General features: G+C 41.9%; 1 protein-coding gene and 1 pseudogene across 2 annotated transcripts; one reads left to right on the top strand and one right to left on the bottom strand.

The window, feature by feature from the left end:
* The first annotated feature begins 9 nt into the window (after nt 1-9).
* Nucleotides 10-5,042, top strand: LOC118361207 (DNA damage-regulated autophagy modulator protein 2). 2 transcript variants are annotated; one of them, XM_035740947.2, is made up of 8 exons: nt 10-621; nt 928-1,063; nt 1,436-1,503; nt 2,599-2,741; nt 3,124-3,301; nt 3,664-3,746; nt 4,140-4,232; nt 4,463-5,042. In XM_035740947.2, exons 2-8 carry the CDS (start codon nt 933-935, stop codon nt 4,583-4,585), a joined length of 819 nt encoding a protein of 272 aa, XP_035596840.1. In that variant the 5' UTR covers nt 10-621; nt 928-932; the 3' UTR covers nt 4,586-5,042. The 2 variants fall into 2 exon arrangements, with proteins under 2 accessions (XP_035596840.1, XP_035596842.1); XM_035740949.2 differs by having other exon boundaries at nt 889-1,063.
* A 113-nt stretch (nt 5,043-5,155) lies between these two features.
* The window catches only part of LOC118361201 (DENN domain-containing protein 2D-like), a 37,072-nt pseudogene continuing 16,375 nt past the window's right edge, over nt 5,156-25,852 (bottom strand).

Raw genomic sequence — 25,852 nt, 5'->3', positions numbered from 1 at the left:
TCCTTTGACTTGTGACAGACTCCGCAAAATTGGAAACAGACTTTGGGTTTGATGTGTAGTGTTGTGATATTCTACTTGTGTTTTAATTAACATATGTATAAGTGCCATAATGGGGCAGTTTCCCTTACACAGATTAAGCCATGTCCTGGATTTAAGCTAAACTTAATCTGGATCTGGGGAACTGCCCCAATATTTTAACTCTTATTAGGGATAATTGTTATTAAGTATTTTTTTGTCATAATGTGTATGCCTCTTTGGCACATGCGTGCGTGTGGGGTCAGCCAGCACTAAGTTAAATGAAAGTCATACTGTCTGGGAGTCAGCTGGTTTTAGGCTGCGCAAAGAACAGGAGACTAGTCACAAGTCCTGTTTGAGGGGAGGGGTGTGTCTTGAGTTCTTAGACTGTCTGTATGGAACAGACAAACACACATTCTCTTGCTCTCACACACACAGTTCTGTTCTCTTCATCTCCCATCAAAGCAGTTTCCCAACTGACTAATAAAAGCAGGGTTTCACAGAGACGGACCAACTTTTCTCACGCTTGAAACCCGTGTCTATCTAGAGCTATACTGCTCTTGCTGCGTTGAATGGCGTCCTGAGTCTCTCGCTCTGCCTACTACTGTGAGTGATACCACCATTGAGATTATGTGCTGCGATTTAATGAAAACAGTGGGACTAAGATTGTGAATGGTTATGGTGTCAGTAATGGGTTAGTGTGTGTAGTAGGATGTAGAAATCTGTTTGGTTGAGAACGCGTGGGTTTTTAAGACTGATTTGTATAGTGGTTGTGTGTGGGGGGGGCTTTTTGAACAGGAGGTTCACTTAGTGACTAAGTGTGGAATTTGGACATGATTATGTGATCTATGTATTCACTTATGTATGTGTTAGGGACTGCTCTGACAGGACCCCTTCCTCCCCCTGTCCCAGGGGGTATGTGGTGGTTCCAGAGGGGGCTATGTGCCCTCCCTGCAGCCTTGGTCACCTGGTCCTTGTCCACCTTTGTCGTCAGCTATGTCACCGCTGTGCTGCTGGGCCACGTCGACCTACTAGTGCCCTACATCAGGTACTGGACCAGGGCCTGCCAAACTGTGTGTGTGTAGGGCGAATCCTAACTTCCACTTAGTCATGCATTGATGTCTGAAGTTGGGATTCGCTCCTATGAGAGGAAGATGAGATGTTTTTGGACAACTTCTGGTTTGTGCTATAAATAATTACAGGATGATTCCAATACCAAAAGGTTTGAAGAACGCAAAAAAAATGTTTACCCAGTAACGGAAAGGTTGCTGGTTCGAATCCCCGAGCAGACCTAGGTGATAATTCTGACAATGTGCACTTGACCCTAATTGCTCCGGATAAGAGCCTCTGCGAAATGACTAAAATGTTGCCCATTTGTTCCTGTGTATAACAGAGATGATTGTGGTGTGTTTCCTTACAGTGATGCCAGCGCAGTGGTTCCCGAAAGCTGTGTCTTTGGGTTCATGCTGAGCATCTCTTCCTTTTTAGGTAAAACAAAATGGACACACCATATCAGGTATAATAGTTAAGTGGTCCCAAAATAGAAGGGGAATGCAAACTCCTTTGACTAGAATTTAGTGGCTGAAAATATTAAAGTGGGTGACAGTTTGCAGGACGACTACGTCTCCTCTGTGACCTAGTTCAACACACTGCTCAAACACTGACTTGATTGTATTCCAGGTTCAACATTTCCAGGGATTTGTCATGGTTGGAGAAAGAGTGCCTTTGAATGTCAGCCAATGAAATGACTGCTACATACAAATCTAGTTTCATGGATGTTATTTGTGAAGCAAGAAGTATGTGTTGGCCCTGTCAGACCTCGCAGGGGATTGTGGACGAATTAGTGTGATCTATGTGGTTTCGTTGTTAAATCAGTTAAGTGGGGATTTTTGTCAGTGGTTCACACATGAAAGACCAAGTAAGAATCACTTAAATTCATATTCTGTTACCTCCTACCCAAATAATGTTGTTGAATCATCCGCTGGTCGTAATTGTGGTCAAAATTAAACTCCACCTCAAAACAGACAGTTTAAAAAATGCTTGCCATTTCCTCATGATCTGGCCAATCAGTGGACTACTCGCATACATTTTATTCATGATTCATACGCCCACACCATTCCAACAAAATCTTGTTTTGAATTTACTTAAGATGACGATGTTGTAATCGCTCCGCCATTTCCTGGTTGCAAAAATTGTAGTTTGTGACAAAGCAAGTAGAGTGTATAAATCATTGTACCATCTAAAACATATTTTCCATAACCAGCTGTCGGAAACTGGTGTACAAGGCCGGAAGTAAATTACGCAAAAACGAAACTTAACAATGTGAAGCATAGAAATAGCACACAGAACAGATCTATTGCCTCTTAGACTTACTTTCAATTAATGATCTATAACACGTGAATTTGGTCAGGTCACCCAAAAAGTTACTTATTTCAGCTTTAATTGCCATTTTTTGGGAAGGAAAACGTTCACTCATTGTAATTGGTAATATTTTATCAATCTGGAGACACTGGACATTTACTTTAAAGCACACACTTCCCATTAATCTTGTGTCCATCCCTCTATATGTGGTTGACCCTGCAGGTGTAGCCACTGTCTATGTGCGATACAAGCAGGTCCAGGCTCTGGCACTAGGGGGCGAGCTTAAACTGCATCGACTTAACTGTGCTGGCATGGTCCTGGGTATCATGAGCTCAGTGGGCATGTGCGTCGTCGCCAACTTCCAGGTACATACAGCGTTGCCTACCCCACTTTTCCATTATAACTATCCTCTTATATAAATACCCAATTCCAAATCAACCCTGACCCTTATAAGCAATCATTTTGCCATATAGCTTACACTTATCAAACCCTCTCAGATCTAGCATAGGGGGTAAGGAATGGGTCGATTTGGAATTGGACGAAAGAGCCAGCTGTCAGTGTTGAGAAGGAGCACACACACACATTTCAGTGTTCTCAACTCTTCACTGTTCTCTGAATGATGATGGACATATCACATTTGCTCCCTCTCTCACCTCTTGAGTCAAAGACCTTCGATGTTATTCCTTCTGGAAAGTGTGAAAGCTTGGGTCGGGTATGAAATCCATTACCACCTCTGCCCTTTTGCAGAAAACCACCATCATGTCAGTGCACCTGCTGGGGGCGGGGCTGACCTTTGGCTGTGGGGTGCTCTACATCCTGGTTCAGACGGGGGTGTCATACCACATGCAGCCTCGCTTCCACGGCCGAGACATCCTGTGGGCGCGCACCGCCGTGGGGCTGTGGACAATGGCCAGCGTCATCATCTGTATCCTTCACCATACTAGTCTGACTCTGGAGCACACGCAGAGCAGTGTACAAAGGGAAGTTGCAGACATTGACATATTAGAAGGGGATACAACAGTGGGGAACTGAATGGATTTTGGATGAAAACAACCGTGAGAAACCATTGCATTTTGGGGATACTTGGACCACCTGTAGGACCAGTTTCCTGGGCTCAAATTAAGTCTACTCCTGGACTAAAAAGCATGCTCATTGGTTTGGGGAAAACTGACTCGGTCCTCGTTTAAAATCTGATACTGTATTGAAGTGTTATGTCTGTCCCTCAATAATATGACTACATCTTCCACTGCTGCAGTTCTAGCCCTTGACCCCTTCGCCCTCTCTCAGCGTTTGTGTCGTCAGCCATTCTGTATGATGACCTACCAGGCGTGGACGTGGACAGAAAAATACGCTGGAGACCAGAAGAAACGGTGGGCAAACATCAGGGTCCTCTACACTGTGATCCTACTAAATATTATAAGATTGGAAATAGTGGCTACTAGTTTGTTCTATGTAGAGATTGTTGTCCAGCAGCACCCAAGTACAATGTGAAGTACGTACAAATACATGAGGCACGTAGGAATGCTACTTCCTACTAAAATACTAGAACATGGAGATCCTTTCCTTGTTAATATATTGTCTAATATGGCTCAGCAAGAGACCATAATATCCCTTTGTCCATTATCATTTCCATAACAATGCTACTATATTGGTTGGTATTTTACTAATTGAACTTAAATCATAGTTGCTCAAATTACCTTTGTCAACTGTTTGAGTTTGTTTCTAATGGTTTCCTCTGGGGTCAATGGTGCCATATCTTGCAGGGTTACACAGCCCATCTGGTCAGTGCTGTGGCTGAGTGGTGCCTGGCCTTCTCCTTTATTTGCTTCTTCCTCACTTACATCAGAGATTTCCAGGTACGGTCTTCCTGCTCTCCCCAATGGCAAAGCAAAATAAACACTACCATTGCAAGACTTCATTCTCAGATCTGTTTTGTATAACAAATTACATTTGTATGAGTAGAGCTGAATGTGATACATTTAATATGTTACAGCTCATTCTCAGTTGTTTCATCAGCTAAGGAAGATGGGTTGAATGGCCTCTCACCATAGAAGTTTCAGGTGTATTCATGTTCTTTGCTCCCCAGAAAATCCAGTTGCGGGTACAAGTTGTCATGCAGAGTAATCACCTGTACGACTACGCCCATTACGACGTGAGAGAGCATGCCCACCATGGAGAGCATTCGCCACTGCTCGCTGGGAGCATCTGACTACACTGCCCCTTTCTGTGTCCACACTGCAGTCCCACCCCAGGAAAAGCATCTCTGTGCCCCGAAATGACTTCCCTTCATCTCTTGCTAAATGGAAGGTTTGAATAGGCTGGAACAATAATGTATTTGCCCACGTGATTTGGGGTCTGTGATTTAAGGAAAGGAGGCAAGAGGATGCCATTGGACTCAGCACTTCATTGACTGAACTGTGTTCATTACGTCACACAATGGAAAATGTGTTTACTTATTGGACCAGTCCAGGCAGTCCTTCCCTGCTTCAGTGTGGTGCCTAATGAACACAAGTAAAGATATTTAGTGGGTCAAAATGTTAATTGAAAGTGTGATGCATCAGCTTTGACTTACGGTCCATGAGTTAGCCTTTGCTGTATCTGTATTGTACAGTTTGCTGGAAACATTTCTGGTATTTTACTTTTCTACAAATAAATCTGTTTTTTAATGACTTGTCAAAATCTCCCACTCTGACTGACCTCTTGTGCATGTATGCACACACGTGCTTATTTAGAAACTTCATTCTTGAACCTGACTGAAAAAAAAACAGGAAAGTTGGCGTAAAGGTTCAAAGATTCAGTCTTTATTAGAATTTTTTTTCTGCTTAATAATAGCAGGTTCAGATGGTGACAGATTTGAGCTCAACACTCATTCTAACAAGTGGTCTTGTCAACCGTCTATCATATACAGTAGCAACACATAAAATACCCACTGTTACCCCAACACATAAAACTATAAATACAAATGATTCACTTCCAATATTTACATCTCAAATCTATTTTATCACATCTACAGTAAATCCCTTATATACACAATCAGCCTCGTTTACAGTGTATTCACAAGACACTATCTCTTCTTTGCCTTCTCTCTTTTCTTCTTTTCCTGGTACTCAACAATCTTTTTGTGGAAAATCCCTGAAAAGATGAGGGGGTGATAATGAGTAAATTAATGATAAGCGAACAAGAGGCATGTTATCACCCAAGAACAACCCGGCCTCATCTTTAGATATGTTATATAGCTTTCAAATTCTCATGTTATGCAAGTATGTATTAAAGCTCTCACCTTGCTGGGGGCTCGCTGGCTGCTGCTGCTCCAACTCTTGGATAAACAGGTCAAACATCTGGGTCTGGAGGAACTTCTTGACAAAGTGCCGCGTGGTCTTGGACTCGATGGCCTTGTAGAAGGCCCTGCTCTGAAACACCCCCGGCTGCCCTCTTCCTTTCCGCGTCACGTATGAGGCAAAATGGCCGACAGTCTTCACGAAGAAGGGCAGGAAGGCTTCCGAGACCACCGTGTTCAGCTCCTCCACAGCTGCGTGGGAAATGGTACACACACGTTTAGCCACAGTCCAGGTGGTTTCAACCAAGGTGTGTTATTTGGCCGTGCTCGAGAGCCATAACTTCGACCTTGAGTGTGATCAACCAGTCTCTTATGATGACATGCTAATTTTCCTAAACCTCACATTACTTTGAAAGGATCGAATAGAGCATAAAACAATCTATATTCAAAGGTTACAGTTAATTCATCAGTATGGCCATCTGTACACCTGATGTGGTACTGTAGGTGAAAAAGAGCAATGCAATCTCTAGAATAAATAAATAAAATAACCCATGCAACAGCTCTTTTTCCTCTTGCAAAAACATCTGATGGAAAACCTATTTTCCCAATTGTGAAATCAACTAAACTAAAATGCACAACATCTTATAAAGCGGTTTTCCCTTTCACATTTGTTCAGGCATTTGTTTCAAAGGCTGATATCAAAATATACTCACTGGCTTCTTCTTTCCTATTTCTTAGTGCCTGCAGTATTTCATCTTGGAGCTTAGGGGGCAGAATAGACTTCTCATCTCCGCTCTATAAAACAGTTACAATATTCAATGGTATGACAAAGCAAAATTCCCATTTCCCCCCATAGTATTAAGTGCAAAACAGTACAAATAAACTGAATTAATTCAAAAGAGCATACAAGGCATAAAATTTGACTTTTTTTAAAACGCACATTTAGGCCATTGCTCCACTCTCGAGACTACACACTTACTCGAACTAGGAAAGTGTCCCCCTTATCCTCTGACAAGTCCACAACAAGCAGCTGTGTTGGGGAAAACAGAGCCTACAATCATTATTCCAACACCAATCCATCACTATTACTACCAAGACTCCCAAACTTCTCATCCAGTCATTCAGGGGCTCTTTCTCAATCTTTCCTTGATTCCTCGCCTCCTCCTCAAAATGCATTGGTCTGAGGCTAGGGACCTTGGACCATCTCCTCCAATACATTGTGAAGGAGGTGAGGAATCAAGGAAATCAATTGAGATAGCGTCAAGATCTGATCCAGGAACAACCCCATTGCCCCTACCCCTTCCTGTGCTTTCAGTCAAATAGGATAGCAGACTTCTATCCAGTCTTTTCAGATATATACATGGGGTTTAGGTGTTGTTTCTGGACAGGGCCCATGTCATTAGTTTTACGTTTGACATTTAACTGGTAATGTGCTAACTTTGTTGTAGTCTCACTATTTATTTTAAAAGCCTGGGGGAGAAGAATTGTATTATTTGTGTAGTGTGTGACAAGGTGAAAGACGTATTTTGTTATGATTGTTAAGTATGAATTTAACTGTTAGGAAATTAAATAAATCAAAAACAATCACAGGGCCATCCTTCCAAATCTCGTCTCGTTGACGCAACTATTAGAAGTCACTATTGGATTTTTGTGTTTTAATGTCTGGCAGTTAACACTCACATTTGATTGGCTCTGAGAAGACATGCCATATCCCCTCTGTAGAGGCATTTCACTTTTATTGTTTTGTCCATGCATCTTTTCCTACCATCTAGGACAAAAGTTTTAGTAGCCTATGCAGTGTTATTGTCCCCCACGATGAAATCGGGGAGGGGACTGTGAATCTGTCTCCGTCCGTTTCTATCTTAGTCACACGCGATATCTCTAGACAGCACTGGGACGATTTTGACGAAACTTAGGTGAATGATGCCATAGAGATCCGGCATTAACAAAATGACACGGATCGGCCTAAGGCAGTGGCTATGGTAATGAACTGAAATGTGTTACGTCACATAACTCAATTGGCCTAGGGGGAGGGGGCTGCATCATTCGTGGGGGACAACATGTTTACTGTTGCTTTGGGTTATTTGTATTTTATGTTAGGCACCTTGTTGCAAGTCAGTCAAATGTTCAGAAACCACCTCTGTTTGGAGTTTGACCAATGCAAAAATATGTGATTGGTTTGAGAAGTGGGAATTCATCATTAGAGTTCATCTAGATTCTACCATACTCCACCCCTTTTTTGTGTGTTTTCCTGCCAACAACTTCCCCAGGCTTTCGTAACGAACGTGAGCGAAGCTGGTGTGTCGAAGCCAACATTTCTGTAACATTATCACAGGTGGGGGTGACTCACGTCGCTCTGGTCCGTGACCTGTTCCAGGAGCCGCTTCTGCACACCCAGCAGGTAGGGGGTGGGGGCCATGACCACGTCAATGAGGATCTCGGGGACGATGGAGATGAAGGTGTGCTGCCAGGTGAAGGGGTAGAGCAGGGCGACCACGGCGTGGATCACCTGGGACAGGGTGCTGAGGAGAGACAGAAGTTAAAGTTATTCAGTGCGTGTGTGTATGTGTCAGGGGAACCAGTTCAAGGAACAGAACCGAAAACAAAAGTCACCCATACTGTTCCAGAACAGAAATGTTATTTTAAAAGCATGAGAACCGGGTAACAACGTTATTTTAAAGTTTCAAGCATATTTTTCTAGTCCCACAAAAAAAAGCACATATGCAAAGCCCTCCCTCTGTCACTCAGAAATGTATTCCATGGTCTGCCTACCAGTTGAAAATCTTTGATAGTGTACGCTTAGACTACCTGCCCCTCCCCATCCAAAGCATAGGCTACTATACTGACGTTACGAGCGTTATTCAGAAGATCAAGATTTTTTTATTAGCTTGAGATGAATGGATTAACTTTTTCAAAAGCTAGTTAAAAGGACACCATAGGCCTAGATATCACGTTTCATGTTGGGAAAAAAAAAAAAAAAGGTAAGACAAGCACGCTTGTTAGCTAGCTAGCTCAAAGGACATTCAAAGTTCGTCCATAAAAGCCGCTCCTCCTAGGTATAATTCACTGTTTGGTAAAGTAATTTAACAAGCTAAATGTAAAACAAAACAAAAAACTTTATCACAGGTTAAAAAAGGAACGATATAAAACAGTACTTAACCGGTTCACTACTTTATTTCGCTGGTCGGAATAGTGCAACAGAACGACAAAAATAGAGGTTCTGTTCAAAATGAAACGACAATTGAAAAATAATTTTGTTCCAACCCCTGGTATGTGTGTCACTGTGGGAACAATGTGAACTTCTAATACCCCCTTGAAGCTTCTCATTGTGATTTTAAGTTTTTATTTCTGAGTGGTCCTCAACGTGTAAGGAGCATCTCGATTCATATGCAATGACGTTTTTATAATAGGCTCCCATTGACAGAGTTGATGCATTCGTCTCAGACGACTATGTTGATTTGACTAGTAAGTAATAACCTGTGTGTCTGTGCGTGCAGTACCTGAGCTCCTCCGCTATGAAGACGATGCGTCGCTCCATAACGGCGGCAGCGAACACGAGCAGGACAATCCTCATCGGTCAAGCAGCGAAAGAGTGTGCGGAAGTCCACATGCTCTAGCCACGAGTCCAGCGGCCGCGTCAGACTGATGATCTAGATGGGAGAGAGTCAACTCTTATCTACACGTCACCATTGTTGCCAACATGTTATGTACAGTAAATGTTACCACCGTCACCAACTTGTTATATACACCAAAGCAATACAAAGTTGATTTACTAACGGATTTAATTTCATGAAAATTGAGGCAAGCGAGCAGGGAAAATAATTGACCCCAGATATTAGTCTCTTAATAATGTTGGGTTGACTCTTGGTATAATGGCTAGGGTTTTGGAATGGAAGTCACATGGACCAGAGTTTGAGTGCCGGTAGACATTGCACCCTAATTAACTACAACGGTATCAGAAGTGGGATAGCACCATTGAAAGTATGTCCTGGCGGAGTTTGAGACACAGTTTATTTTTCAGAATGAGTGTGCTTGCTGAAATATATAGCAGTTTAACTAAAGTAATCAGACCTAAACATACAGATAATATACAGCAACCACTAAACAAATAGTGTGCGTGGGGGTTAACTAGGGAAAAAAGGGCCTGAGAAATGGAATGTTGCAGGATAGGATTGGAACATCTCACCTCAGTAATACCTCTCCTATCTCAATGCAGTGTGTGTGTGTAATTATGACAACATCCGGAGGACGTTCTTCAACCTATCAAAGCTCTTGCAGCATGAACAGAGAGCAAGAGGGAGACATAATGGGCATGGCATTCACCACAATATAAATAATCTCAAGTGAAAACCCAAAGTTGGGGAACCCTGCTCTATGAAGACGATGTCTTCCCGGCTTAACATTGATGTTCGCTGTGTGTGTGTGTCACCAGCATTATTCCAGGAAAATACGATGTTTCCTTTTCATTTCAGTAAATACATCTTCAACTGATGACATTGTGTCTTCTTTTTCACTAGCTGTGTGTGTTCCTTGTCTTGCTCTGTGTCCGACTAGCTTTGTGCATCTTGTTAGTCTTGTCTCCTCACTTTAATGTCTCCCCCCCTCTCTAGTGGTGTGCTTATCGTTATTTTCTGTAGCTTGGAAGGCGAGTACCCTTCACCCAGGGGGTGTATTCATTACTCGCACACCATAGAAAAACCTTTTACTTTTTGCAACAGAAACAATTTTTTTGTAGGATCCTTCCCCTTCCCTTTGGTTCCTACTGAATACACCCAGCCCTTCTCCTCTCCTGGCCTGGATGATCACATTAGTGACAGGGCCTGGGTAGGTGTCTACCCTAGTGCTTTCCCACCCCACCTGTCATTCATAAAAATAGTGAATAATTTAAAAAGTTCTCCTTTTGAGATAAATCTATTCACGTCACCAAATCATGTATTATAAGAACACACTGTTTTGCAATGAAGGTCTACAGTAGCCTCAACAGCATTCTGCAGGGTAGCACCAAGGTGTAGCAGGAGGACAACTGGCTTCCGTCCTCTTTTGGGTACATTGACTTCAATACAAAACCTAGGAGGCTCATAGTTCTCACCCCCTTCCATAGACTTACACAGGAATTACGACAACTTCCGGAGGACATCCTCCAACCCATCAGAGCTCTTGCAGCATGAACTGACATGTTGTCTACTCAAAGGGTCAGAGAATGAATCTAGTATTGAAAGCATAAGCTACAGCTAGGTAGCACTGCAGTGCATACAATGTGGTGAGTAGTTGACTCAGAGAGAGAAAGACAATAGTTGAACAACTTCATTTCTTCAAACATAAGAAGCAAGAGAGCTATATTTTGTCACTTTTTACTGACTATAACTATCCAACACAAACTCTTCCAAGTCAAGGTTAGCTTTTGGTTTTACAAACGTATTGCCACTGGGGCCCACCGGTCTAACTGCTAAACTGCTTACTGACTCACTGTAATGAATGATTGTACCGGGTTAGTTCTATTACCTATGTTGAGTATGATGTTATATGGTTTGGCTGGGATTTCTTTTCCCGCCTGGTCAGCTGACGTGTGCATTGACGTCCACAAGCGTAGGGATAAGGTGAGGAGGAGAGTGTGTAGATGCGAGAAGGAATACAACGTGGCTGCTATGAAAGTGAACTGTGTTTACGTGTAATCAGGGGTGTATTCATTCTGTTGATTTTGTTATGACAAAATACCACCCTGCATACCACTGCTGGCTTGCTTCTGAAGCTAAGCAGGGTTGGTCCTGGTCAGTTCCTGGATGGGAGACCAGATGCTGCTGGAAGTGGTGTTGGAGGGCCAGTAGGAGGCACTCTTCCCTCTGGTCTAAAAAAAAATATCCCAATGCCCCAGGGCACACTGCCCTGTGTAGGGTGCCGTCTTTCGGATGGGACGTTAAACGGGTGTCCTGACTCTCTGAGGTCATTAAAGATCCCATGGCACTTATCGTAAGAGTAGGGGTGTTAAACCTGGTGTCCTGGCTAAATTTCACAATCTGGCCCTGAAACCATCATGGTCACCTAATAATCCCCAGTTTACAATTGGCTCATTCATCCCCCTCCTATTCCCCAGGTCGTTGCTGCAAATGAGAACGTGTTCTCAGTCAACTTACCTGGTAAAATAACGGATAAATAAAAATAACGTTTCACAAACGTAATGAAACTGGGATAAACATACCCACATTTGTCCAATAGAAACTCTCGTTTGCAACTGTTGGACTAATGATTACGCCCTAGATCCGCTAGATGCAGGCATGAGTGTGCAAGGCGGTATTGAATGTGTCACTGTCGGTCACCTCAAATCTCTCTGGACTTGTGTGCACCTACTGTACGTTGTAAACTTTCATTCATAGGCTAGGTTGTAGCAACCTCATGATGGGTATAGGGAACATTAGAGTATCATGTAGTTGCCTAAACCTATATGTTACATTGAACTGGGTGAATGGAATATGAATAACAGTCATCCAATATGCTGTAACAGAAATTAGGCCATGCTCATAATAAAAAAAATATCATCCTCCCTCATCTTAAATGAAACTGACCGCTAGTGCTATCAATGTGGATGTTTCTCAACTCGTGGAACTGTGTGTGCTGGTTTTCATGACATCTAATTACAACCAATTATTCCAATCCTAACATTTTGCTACAGTGTTCCCAAATTAATATGACCCAGGTCTCAAGGAACAGCATGTCATTGTGCTATGCCAACTTAGCCATGTGGCTACATCGGACACATCAGGGCGCTAACCTCAGTGCCTTTGTCGGGGATGAAGCTCTTGATCTTGACTGTGTTTCAGTTCCACGTCAGTGGAGGGAGGAGTGTCTTCTTCTAGTCGTTTTTTTCTCGATATGGGAGATTGTAGAGAAGTTATTAGCTGTTAACATTTTCAAGGGAGTACTGGGATAAGTGAGAGCTATCTTTTCTCTTTAAAGAGAAAGTACACTTCATGAAAGACAAGAGTTGCCATTTCCTCAAGAATGCTTTTAAGTTTATTAGCTGGTTAATTAAGAAAGGCCAGAAGATCCTGGCTAGCATTTTTGAAGCATGTAGAAATGCTAGTGGAAATGGCTTGTAATCCATTTGAAATCTGAGCACGTGTGGTGTTATCCAATGTTGGCTTAATTCCTTTTTTACCACGTGCACAATGTTGTCAGCATGATTCCTAACTGAAGGCCCAGGGAGAGATTTACTCAGAAGTATGAAGCATCGTTACAGCCAGGGATCCACCCAGTTCAACTTACCCAGTCTCTGGGTAAAACACTCATTTCTGACAGCCAAAAGCCAATGACATTCGAGGCGTGTTACCTTGGAGAACAGTCCGAAACAAGCCAACCTGCTAATGATGCAGTAGGCCTCAGGTGGGCGAGCGCCGTTGCCGTGGGGCTAGACGAGAACAATGGAGAAACAGAGAGAGAGAGACAGATAATGGGCATGGCATTCACCGCACTATAAATAATCTCAAGTGAAAACCCAAAGTGAAACATACCAGTAGCCTCCTACAGTATCCGTTCCTTCTGCTGCCGTCGATCTCAGTCAAGACAAATGAGAATGTCTCACTAGAGGGAGCGAGTGAGAGAGAAAGTAAGTCTATTGGTAGCTTTAAGACATCAACATTGGAATGACTCAACAATACACCCATCTTCCCACATTGATGATGATCCTTCATATTAGATGCAGTGTTACCTGTGGTACTCTGTTAGGGGGGCCCAGTTGATGCCCTCAGGGAAACAGAAGAGTGTGATGGCCTTCAGGGTCTTTTCCTCCTCCTCTCTTTGGAATCTCACCATCCCATCCCTCTGAGAAAGAGAGTGCGAGAGAGCAAGAGCAAGAGAGAGATTAACAGAGGGAGAGAGAGGGCAACAGAGAAATGGAGAGAAAGACCAATATATTTGTCGGAGGGATGTAACTTGGGCTCTTTCTCAATTAATATTTATTCAATTCCTCTCTCCTTGCCTCAAAACACAAGAAGGTCCTAGGGGAGAGACCTTAGACCTTCTCCTCCAATACAGTTGAGGAGGCCGAGGAGATGGGAAGCGAGGAATCTCGTAAAGACAAATTTAAATAGAGCCCAAAGAAGACATGTCATGTGACGTTGAAACGTCAGTATATCTAATGGAATAAAGCCTGGAATTTAAACAAAATCTTAATAATCTTCCGTGCTGAAGGCCTACCTGAATTCTTCTCTCCTACCTCCCTCTGACCATTCAATGACTTCCCTTGCGCTTTTCATTTCTTATCCACATTTTTCTTCTTTATCCCCTTTGGGAGACATGCAGAGTTTCTACTAACTAGCGGACTCACTTTGGGGAACTGGTAGGTGATCTGTGGCTCGTAGGCCCCCTCTTTGGATTTCTTGAGGCTGACCACAACCAAGTACTCAAAGAAGTACTGCCCACTCATGTAGCGCTGCTCCTTGGCTGGGGTGTCCACCGGAGCTGGCTCCAAAGACTCCTGAAGGGGTGGCTCCTTCATCACCCCTGTCGGGACAACAGAGTGTTAAGGCAGAGGCTCACTAATAACATATAGTAAAACAAAAGGCTTATGGTCTGGATAGCTCAGCTGATTAGACCATGGTGTCAGCAGCGATAAGGCAGCAGGTTCTATCCCTGTACCGGACACATTACATCTTACTGATCATTTGATTTGAGTACTTTTCAATACATCTCTGTTGAAAGAAATATTTGAAAATACAATATCCACTTGAGGGTGAAAACAAATCCTTTTGAATATCTCTCCCTTTCTATCTCTTCCACTGTGCTTCCTAGGCAGCAGCAGATATACAGTATCAGTTACAATAGAAGAGGTATTGCTGCTCATTGCCTGAGGGAGAATCCCAGGAATGTGGCCAATAAGAATGCTATCTGGTTTGTTTCTTACTTTTCCAACACGGAATATTGAATGGAACTCAACTCATGTGCTGGTGCTGACAACCTCAAATCAAAAAGCACAATGGCTGAGATTTGCAAAACTCAATACAGGTCGACTGACTAATACCTGTGCTGCCGTTGCACCATACAATGTGCACCATACAATGTGATTCCAGCCATAAGGATGTGTGAATATAACAACAGCTATGATAGGCGTATGTCTTTCCAACAACGTATACAATTATATTAAAAAATGTACATTACATTTATTACCACTATGAATTGAAAGTACTTATCATTACTAGCCAGAAGACACATATTATTCTGAGATACTTATAATACATGCATGTTATTTATGCAGTATTAATGAGAACAACCACATACCAGCAAAGTGAAAACAGGTGCAACAGACACCATGCCAAAATAAATACAAATGGAATGTTTTGCGAGGTTTCTAAGTATATGAGCACCAGCCTGTTTTAAAAGATTCTTATCAAGATGTTTCTGAGATGTGAAATGATGACACATTTGGTTCTTAATCTGCTTATTAATGTCTAGAAACTAAGGACATGCCCATCCCCCACCAACCTCTGCCACATGGTGTGTTTACAGTTGGGTAAACCCTGCAGTTTGACAGAGGACCTGCTGAACAGCAAACAACACCAAAGATAAATATTGGCTAATCTTTTCTCTCCTCAGGGTTTTGTGAAAATGTTACGGGTCTCTTGCTTTTTTTTTTCCATTGCTCCTTAGAAATAATAGTAGAGCCGGGCTGCCCAGACAAGTTCTTTATGCTGCACTGCCGCACACACTCAGTCTGTCTCTCGCACGGACACACACACACACAAAAGAACCGTTCTGTGACTCAGCCTACTGTGACAGGTTTCACCTCCAACTGCTTTTACCATGGCAACAGTCCCTGTGTAAGGCATGACTAACCCATTACACTCCACATTATTGTACAGTACCAGACAAAAGTTTGGACACCTACTCATTCAAGGGTTTTTCTTTATTTGTACTATTTTCTACATTGTAGAATAATAGTGAAGACATCCAAACTATGATATACACATATGGAATCATGTAGTAACCAAAAAAGTATTAAACAAATCACAAATATATTTGACATTTTTCCAAAGTAGCCACCCTTTGCCTTGATGACAGCTTTGCGCATTCTTGGCATTCTCTCAATCAGATTCATCAGGAATGCTTTTCCAACAGTCTTAAAGAAGGAGTTGAAGGAGTTCCCACATATGCTGAGCACTTGTTGGCTGCTTTTCCTTCACTCTGCAGTCCAGTGATAAAGCTAAGCTAAACAAATGCATTACTGGGTCTGCAATAACTTACAACTAATTGGCACAACTGGAAAACCAAATCAATCATAACTAGGGCTGTGGCGGTTATGAAATTGTCAGCCGGTGATTGTCAAGCAAGTAACTGCCAGTCTCGTGGTAATTGACCGTTAATTAACAAACACATTTAGCATCTCTTGGCTTCCACGCATAGTCTACTCGCCACTGATGCACACCTTAAAAAGGTTCAAATTCATTGAATATACTGTAGCCTTCATCATCACAATGAACCCATTATCTTCGACAGATTTAAAGAAACATGATGTGAAGAAAATGTAGTCTATTTCTAGGCCCTGATATGGTTATACCATTTGGCTGTGGGCTACATTAGTTCATTTAGCAGACAAGATTTGCTTACAATTCTGTGGCGTTATTTTAGAGTATAAAGAAGACAAATGAACATAGCTGAATAAAATCGAAAGGATATTTCCAAGGTAGTGCATGTGGCTACTCTGTGTTGAGCGGTTAACAAAGAAACAGGTTCTCCTATATGCTTCATTTAGAGTTAACAATGCAACTTTATTTGATATGTAATATATTAGTACAGTCTGCATGATGAGATTGAAAAAAATGTGCATGAAAGCCATGAGCTCTGACTTGTTTCTTGTGCAGGCTGCACACACTTCATCAGTCTCTCATTCACAATTTGACAAGCACTTGATAATATTCTCACCAGCCCTCGAATTTCCCAGCGGCATCCCCCTTGCGTGGCCATAATGCCCCCAAAAGAATCCATGCCTTTTGCAACCAAAGTGGCCATTGTACCCTTGGGCTGAATATAATAATTATAATTCCCTTCTCCTGGCTGCCATGCACCGAAGAACTTCTCACTCACATGGCTCTCTCAGATATCTCCATTTTTATTAGCCAATGCCTGTCACGTGACCAGGTCCTTCTCACAGGCATCTCAGCTATGAAGTAGGCTACAAGTGAAGACAAAGACATCGGGGACGCAAATGCGTACATCCTCTTATCTAATTCTGAGGTGCATATTGAAGATGTTAGATGGACTGTCCACATTTAGCCTACTTTTTGTCAGCCAACAAAAGATGAGTAGGCCTAATGAACAGCAAAAGCACTAGTCTGTGTCAATCTACTACCCCCCCATAGTTAAAAAGTTGACCTATTCTATTAGACAACTTGTCCTTCTGTGCAATAAATATATATTCCAAACATACTCTGGGACAGTTGTGGGATGCGATAGATCCCAAATGAATACAACCACTCACATCAAAACATTTTTTTTAAAGCAATGAGGCTGATGTACTAGATCGGAACGTTTAGCTTAAAAATGTTGATCAACTATTAGCCTATTTCTTCACATTATAAGTGCAGCAATGCGCCCACAGCTGGCTCTAAGCGCAAATGTTCCAAAATGGAATCAATTAGAGGGAATACACTGTTCTCAAAAGTGACCGCAAATGCGATTATGCATTTAAAGCTTTATTATAAAAAGGTGCCTTTTTTTTTAATCGTCCCCAAACTTGAAACTCACGTGCTGCCTATGTATGCCAGTTAGGCTCTACACTGGTTGTAAAGCGGATTAAAGTTATTTGGACACTTTAGTTGTGAATGATGCCCAGCGTGTTTGTATCATTAAGTGACAATACATCATTCACAAGTGATAGGCTAATATTGTCACCCATCAGACTACTCTTAAATGGATTGTCTTTACATGTACTAAATAATATATGTGTGAAATTAGTTTGGATTAAGAATGGACCATTATCATGCAACTGGGGCGGCAGCGTAGCCTAGTGGTTAGAGCGTTGGACTAGTAACCGGAAGGTTGCGAGTTCAAACCCCGAGCTGACAAGGTACAAATCTGTCGTTCTGCCCCTGAACAGGCAGTTAACCCACTGTTCCCAGGCCGTCATTGTAAATAACAATATGTTCTGACTTGCCTGGTTAAATAAAGGTCAAATTAAAACTGTCTAGGAACAGGGGCATTGGAAAAAAAATCTATGCCCTTAAATAGCGAATGGAGGACACTTTTCCCATGGTTCATTTTCATGCCAGCCAGGTAGACTATACTCCTGTTGTAAAGCGAAGCAATGTACTTATTATTAGGAAAGTTCATAAATAAAGTAGGCCTCGCATATAGAAAGCTGATGGGATCCTCCTTTTTAATTGAGGTTTTCTCACGCAACTCTCATGAAGTGTTTGATTTGATTTTCCAAAACATTTGCATTGATGTCAGAGTGAGCAGAGGGACAATAGAGTACAAGGCAAATAAAGCAAGTTTGGTGGGCTAATGACCATCAGCAGCATCAGAGCTTGGAAAATCCTAGTTGCAGTAACTAAACGGTCAAACGGAATTTGACTACGGTCAGACGGAATTTGACTGCGGTCAACACCATTGACTTGCACCAGCCTATCCATTCTCATTCAGTGTCACACTAGTCAAAGATCTAATTTACTTTGGAGTTAGGCAAACCTGTTGGTCCTGTCTAAACAAATGACACCTAGCTAGACAGAGTGTAAGGTGAGGCCATTACCTCTGTTTAGCCTACATTCATCCAATCATTTATGATCTACTATACACAAATGCCTATGCCTTAGGTGGGTAGGGGTTATTCTGGACAGGGCCTTGGTCTTGGTAAATTAGGAAGTATTGTGTGTGAAATAGGAAGTACTTAATAGAAAATAAGAAGTGTTTCTAAGTAACAAAGCGTTTCTGTGGAGCATTAAATAGTGATGTTAATGGTTAACCATGAATCGGTTAGCCACTGAAAATACATTTGACCAGTCATGCTTATCAGTCTATAGGTTCATTTGCATAATTTTGTGGAATTAAATTGGAGCGTGTGTATTAGTCATTAGTCCTCATGGATTTTATTTATCACACTCGCATAGCATACAGAGCCTAGTTTGAGGAGCGGAATATGCTATACCACCTGTCAGACAGCATGAAAGCAGTTCCTTAAAAAGCTGCTACTGGAGTGAAACGTGCTTTTGTAAACCTAGACATTGCACAACAAATAACCTAAATGCAATCGTGTGTTAAACTGTTTTGATGGCCATGATTAAAAAGTACTACTATTTTTATTTCTCAATCTCAACTCGTAATTAAGCAGGCGATCAGCGCGTCACCCACCACTGAACCTTTTACCATCCATCAAATAATGAAGCATGTCTTACCTTGCTTCAAAGTAGCCTAGCCAAAATCCAACCATAGAAACGTGGTGGCAATTATTTTCAATGAACTTTCTCATGCCATTAAGCAGCATTTCCCTATTGTTATAATGGTTTCTTATCAACTTTTTCATTGTCTAGAAGCCAAAGGCACAGTCCTAGAAATATTAGCAACCTTTCCTAGTTGATGCTATATGATCCCCCCTCTTTCTACATTTCAGAGATTTTTCTTCTCTGTCACATAGGAATCCGCTCGTATTAGGTACGCTGTTTAGAACAGTGTTTTCCCGCGAATTGCATTTTGGCAAATGTTTGAAAATTACGTTTTATTAGCTGCTTCGTTACAGGAGTTTTATTTTCAATAATAAGATCGTTAATATGTGGCACGTCCAATTGTCTTAGCTTAGCTTCCCCAAAAGTCAATTGAATTAGCCAAAATTATATAATTAAGCTACTCCCGTCTATACAGAAATAAATTAAATAATTTAAATTATTACACCAGAGAACATGATTTAGGCATAGAGGATCATTATCTTATTTTAAGAAATAGCTGTGGTTTGTTTTAAATCACAAGCCCATAGACTTCAGTTGGGAAGTGCGCAATATTGGAAGCAGAACATTTCAGAGCTGATTGTTGCGTTGCGGCAGGCAGTGAAACGCATCTAAAATAGTGCTAGGCCTATTAAAATATTTCAAAATAACAATCGCTGGAAAAACACATACGAGAAAAGACAAAAACAACTCCAATATGTATTTTGTTATCAAAATTCTCAACTCCCAAAGTGAACAATAGCGACCTATAGCCTATGTTATTAGCACTATCGGAGAGCATTGCGCATACTCACTGTCTTTATCATTGGGTGAGTCAATGCTACTGGAAAGTTATTTTAGGACAATATAATTTGGACGTCATATTGAACAATGTGTACCTCACCATTTCGTGGGCCGAGATTAGATGGTTGCATTCAAGACAAGGTCGTTTTTATTGATGTCAGTTTGTCATTGTCAGCAGAGTAGGCTACCTTGTGATGTAAAGTGTTGTAGAATTGCATGAAATGTGTTTTTAAAAAGACAGATCTTCCTAAAATATGTTCCTCTAGCTGGGGCTGTGCAAAGGGAAAAAAACGCATCGTCTATTTATCACCTTAGGAATATTAGTTGTTTTACATAAGTCTGCAAATGTGATGATGCATCCAATGCTTATTGGCTAAAGGTGATGTTTTCAGTGAAAATATCAATTTAAAATGTTGTTCTATGGGCTTGCTATTGTTGCACGTTTCCATTAAGCTCCTAATGAAAAATGTAAATTCCTTGTATAGTATTTTCTGTTGGGCAGGTCATTTGACTGTTTAGATTTTTTGGGGGCTATTTGTTGACCATTTAATAAGGGTCTGTTAGTCGCCAGCAAAATGTAACGCATTTTCTTCATCCCTAGCCTTATACTCACGGTCTTTGTCATGTTTGCCCCGGAATGAGGACCACATGGTGCTTAGCCTCTTGATGGCACCTCTCTCACCCTCGCTGGGTTGGACGGTGCCTAGAAGGGACCACAGGACCAACAGATCATTAGTACCTCCTAAGGATCGCGTTCATTAGGCACCAAATGGAACGATTTGGACTGTGCTCCTCTGACCTTATAGCTTAATCATCAGCTAACTAGTCTAGGCTCAAGTAGCAAAACTCCTCATGGACAATAGGGTATGAGCCCAGTGATTTGGCATCAACATTGCATCCAAAAATTTGCTAAACTAAATTAATCCTGAACACTAACTCTCCAAACTTTGATCACTACAATGCTAACGCACTAACATAATGCCCTGGACCAGAGCTAGGGCACAGACTGGTATGTCGAGTTCAGGCTGCGCACCCACATACCATATGAAATGCAAAGATACCATCTGAGACACACAAACATCCCCTTTGAGTTTCGCAGACCAGGCGGTATAAACCCGCATAAACTGCAGCTAGATGCTTCTCTCCACGGGTTCCTCCAGAGTTATCATTATGTCATCTCTAAAGTGTATATTTTCCTCTGACGTCACACTTTTGAACACACTGTTAGAGCTATGGGTAAAGTCACAATTGAAAAGGTGTACCGTGCACAATGGGGCTACTCACTGAGGTCAAATGACAGGGCGTCTTTCTCTTTCCCATTGGCGGCGCTTTGAGGTTGCTCACCTGGACAGGAGAAAAGACACGCAGGTCAAAACACAACTCGTGCAGGTAGTTCTGTGAATGCAGTGAAACTGGGTTGTCATAACGTTTCCACAACATCAGATGTTCTACGTTATTTCAATACGGATCATAGATACTGATCCAACACCACTACCTTAAGATGTAATAGACATTGGCTTACTGCCAAAATTACCATATGGTTTGCCATTTCATGTGTCTTGTCACACAATAGGCATTAACTAGTGTCTATGTGTGTGTAACAGCTAAACCAGTAATGGACACTAGTGCCACAGCCAGCCAACTGACTGAACAAGTGGCACATTTCACTTCCATGCTTGCTCATCATTATGGGTTGCAGATCAGCACTGTGGAAACACAAGGTCAAATACATGCACACCTCAGCTATATAATAAGTAGCTTTCAGTTATGCAGTTGCTCTCGTCAGCGACTTGGGCTGTTCCACAGTAGTGGTGCTTGGGTAAAATCACTGGGGAAGCCAAGCCATTAAAGAAAAGCCATACAGTGCCTTTGGAAAGTATTCAGACCCATTGACTTTTTCCACTTTACAGCCTTATTGTAAAATGGATTCAAAAAATAAAAATCCTCAGCAATCTACACACAATACCCCATAATGAAAAACTGAACAGGTTTTTCGAAATTTTCGCAATTTTACTACAAATAAAACAGAAATACCTTATTTACATAAGTATTAGGACCCTTTGCCATGAGACTCAAAATTCAGGTGCATCCCATTTCCCTTGATCATCATTGAGATGTTTCTACAACTTGATTGGAGTCCACCTGTGGTAAATTCAATTGATTGGACATTTGGAAAGGCACACACCTGTCTATATAAGGTCCGACAGTTGACAGTGCATGTCAGAGCTTCAATGCCATACAACACTCCTTCCGTGGCCTCCAACTGCTCTTAAACGCTAGTAAAACCAAATGCATGCTTTTCAACCATTCACTGCCCGCACCCGCCCGCCCGACTAGCATCACCACCCTGGACGGTTCCGACCTAGAATATGTGGACAACTATAAATACCTAGGTGTCTGGCTAGACTGTAAACTCTCCTTCCAGACTCATATTAAACATCTCAAATCAAAAATCCAATCTAGAATCGGCTTTCTATTTCACAACAAAGCCTCCTTCACTCACGCCGCCAAAATTACCCTAGTAAAACTGACTATCCTACCGATCCTCGACTCCGGCGATGTCATCTGCAAAATAGCTTCCAAAAGTCTACTCAGCAAACTGGATGCAGTCTATCACAGTGCCATCTGTTGTGTTACCAAATCACCTTATACCACCCACCAATGCGACCTGTATGCTCTAGTCGGCTGGCCCTGGGTTGAAGGTTCACCTTCCAACATGACAACGACCCTAAGCACACAGCCAAGACAACACAGGAGTGGCTTCGGGACAAGTCTCTGAATGTCCATGAGTGGCTTAGCCAGAGCCTGGACTTGAACCAGATCGAACATCTCTGGAGAGACCTAAAAAAACACTCCCCGTCCAACCTGACAAAGCATGAGAAGATCTTCAGAGAAGAATGGGTCAAACTCCCCAAACACAAGTGTGACTATCTTGTCGTGTCATACCGACGAAGACTTGAGGCTGTAATTGCTGCCCAAGTTGCTTCAACAAAGTACTGAGTAAGGGGTCTGAATTATTATGTAAAATGTGATATTTCTGTTTTATATAAATTAGCAACATTTTCTAAAAACCTGTTTTTGCTTTGTCATTATGGGGTATTGTGTGTAGAAAATGTAAAAATTTGAATAAGGCTGTAACCTAACAAAATGTGGAAAAAGTCAAGGGGTCTGAATACTTTCCAAAGGCACTGTATTACAACCTATGTGTTGTGATAATAACGTTGTTTTCTCTATAACCTGTTCATATGACTTAAGACTGATGTCTCAGCCTTAGGCCTATATAATAAGACACAGTGGAAGAAGAAATTCAACCACATCTTTTTTAAATATTTTTATTTTTTATTTTTACAGGGACAGTGCACATTAATCAACGTTTCAGTAAAAGTGCCGGTTTTAGCCAGCCGGCTAATTTTCAACCGCAGTCCCTGGGCAGGTTATTAAAAACAATTACAATATAGACAATAGCAACATAGAACAAGCAAAACATAGCAACATAGGACAAGCAAGACATAGCATACAGACAGAGCAACATAGAACAAAAAGCAGCAAGACAAAATTAATAAAAGCAACAAAGTGTTTCCACACCTTACAAGCTACAGACAACAGACAACATGGAAAGCGGCAACACACAGTTAGGGACCATGTTCACAAATCTGATTGACCTTTAGCCATGTCTTCAAGCATTTTGTGAAAGTGTGATATGTGGTGCACTTATGTGTGTCTGATGGCAGTGTATTCCAGACATGGGAAGCTCTCACAGAGAATGCAGATTTACTAAAGGTGCTTTTCCTTAGGGGAACTATACAGTCACCTCTCATGGCAGACCTTGTGGATCTGCTGCCATATGTCTGGGTTTTCTGTTTAACAAAAATATTGAGTAGAGGGGGAGCCAGGTCATTAAGGATCTTGAATACAAGACATGCGTCGGTGTATTGCACAAGATTTTCCCAACTCAAGAGCTCATGCTTTCTAAGGATGTGACAATGATGATGGCTATTGGGCTTCCTATCAAGCACTTTGAGAGCCTGTTTGTAGACAGACTGAATAGGTTTTAATGTTGTACAGCAAGCTTGGGCCCAACTAGTCAAGCAGTATGTTAAGTGGGGGAGTATCATAGAGTTGAAGTACAGTTTTGCTACCTCTGTAGTCAAACAATTTCGTATAAATCGGAAATTAGCTAGGTTGAATTTAGTTATTTGAATTACCTTTTTCACATGCTTTTTAAAAGAGAGGTTGGAATCAAGTATGATGCCAAGGTACTTCAAATCGGATACCACCTGGAGCTTCTCCCCTGACACATAGACATCTGGCTCAGTAGCATCTGTTGCCCTCTTTGTGAAGAACATGCAAACAGTTTTTTTTCACATTGAGATGCAAACACGAGTCACTGAGCCACTTTGTAACCTGGACCATTACAGTAGTGAGTTCTTGTGCAGCTTGTTGTTTGCTCTTTGCATGCACATATATCACTGTATCATCTGCATACATTTGAACTTCAGACCCAGTACAGACAGAAGGCAGATCATTAATGTACAGGCTGAACAGGAGGGGCCCCAGTATTGACCCTTGGGGCACGCCCACATCATAGCTACGAGTGGGCGACAGCTCATTGCTCACTCTGACACACCGAGTTCTGCCTTCAAGATATGATTTCATCCATCTCTTAGGCATCAGGGGAAAAGTTGAACTTGGACAATTTTGTGATGAGAATCTCATGGTTAACAGTATCAAAAGCCTTCCTTAGGTCCAGAAACACAGCCCCAACAGCACCCCCTTTGTCCATCTTGGACTTCACATTTTCCAGAAGAAAGCAGTTGGCCGTTTCTGTGGAGTGTTTCGCTCTGAAGCCAAACTGCATGGAGTGTAATGTGAAGGGGCTGTTGTTGAGGTGGGCAATCAGTTGTTCTGCTACACACTTTTCAACAACCTTTCACACCACAGGTAGTATACTAATGGGCCTGTAGTTACTCACGTCAGCAGGGTCGCCTGATTTAAAGATGGCCGTTATTATGGCCAACTTCCATACCCTTGGAAACACACCGAGACCAACAGATGTGTTGGTGACCTTAGTAATGGGGCCAATGAGTGACTCTTTGTAGTTTTTAAGAAAGGTAGAGTCCATCCCAAACACATCTTTGGCTTTAGAGTTCTTTAGTGAGCTAATCATCTTGTTCACCTTTGACTCAGAAACCTCCCTTATGATGAAGACAGGTTGAGTGTCATTCACTAGCACTGAGCCCATCACAAAACCGGAGAGCAACATCTGTCCGGTGAAGTCCATAAAACATATTGCATGTAACAAACAGTCAAGCAAGTTAATTTGGTCAAGCAAAACATTTTTCGGACTATTGATTTAGAACCACATGTCAAAGAAAATAGCCGCTGCTACCACTATTCCAGCACCATTTCATCCTCTAATCTTAGTCTAATACAGTGACAACTAAAAGATACCAAAAACGATTTAGTCCATTTAGCGTAAGCTAAATATGATGTGGCTGTCCATGGTACTGTGTGTAAGTAGAAAAAACATGTTGACTCACACTATTTGTAGAGAAACGCCAATGTCAGCCTCCTCTTACATGTTGCCTAAACAAACGGTCTATGACTCTGTTATATATGCTTTCCATATATATGCTTTCCTGGCTAAATTGCTTGCTGGCTAGCCCAACTTCCATTCATGGGCAACAATGCGCCAGGCCAGCTAGTTAACATTAGCCTAACGTTACTACATCTAGCTACATATTGAACTTCCATCCTCTCAGGCCATATAAATAAACTTCCAGTAATTTATTGGGTAAAACACCAACATTTCGGCATCACTGTGCCTTCTTCAGGGTGGTTGAATCAGAATCGCCATTATAATTATTGGCCAGTACGGAGAAGTAAAAACACAAGTCCAAAACCATCTCCATCCATGCCAAATTTAGGAAAGGGGCGATTTTAGCTAGCTAGCCACAGGAGGACAATGACACAACAAGATGTAACGTTTGGC

This window comes from Oncorhynchus keta, chromosome 28 (genome assembly GCF_023373465.1).
Source record: "Oncorhynchus keta strain PuntledgeMale-10-30-2019 chromosome 28, Oket_V2, whole genome shotgun sequence".
Lineage (NCBI taxonomy): Eukaryota > Metazoa > Chordata > Actinopteri > Salmoniformes > Salmonidae > Oncorhynchus > Oncorhynchus keta.
The sequence above is the reverse complement of the archived record's forward strand: the minus strand, read 5'-3'. Positions and strand labels throughout refer to the sequence as shown.

Excerpts from the sequence above, each read along its gene's own strand:
- LOC118361207 (XM_035740947.2), top strand. The coding sequence starts at position 933 with ATGTGGTGGTTCCAGAGGGGGCTATGTGCCCTCCCTGCAGCCTTGGTC. Across the intron at positions 1,504-2,598 it reads GAGCATCTCTTCCTTTTTAG|GTGTAGCCACTGTCTATGTG; the intron begins GTAAAACAAAAT and ends TTGACCCTGCAG. Across the intron at positions 3,302-3,663 it reads AATGGCCAGCGTCATCATCT|CGTTTGTGTCGTCAGCCATT; the intron begins GTATCCTTCACC and ends GCCCTCTCTCAG.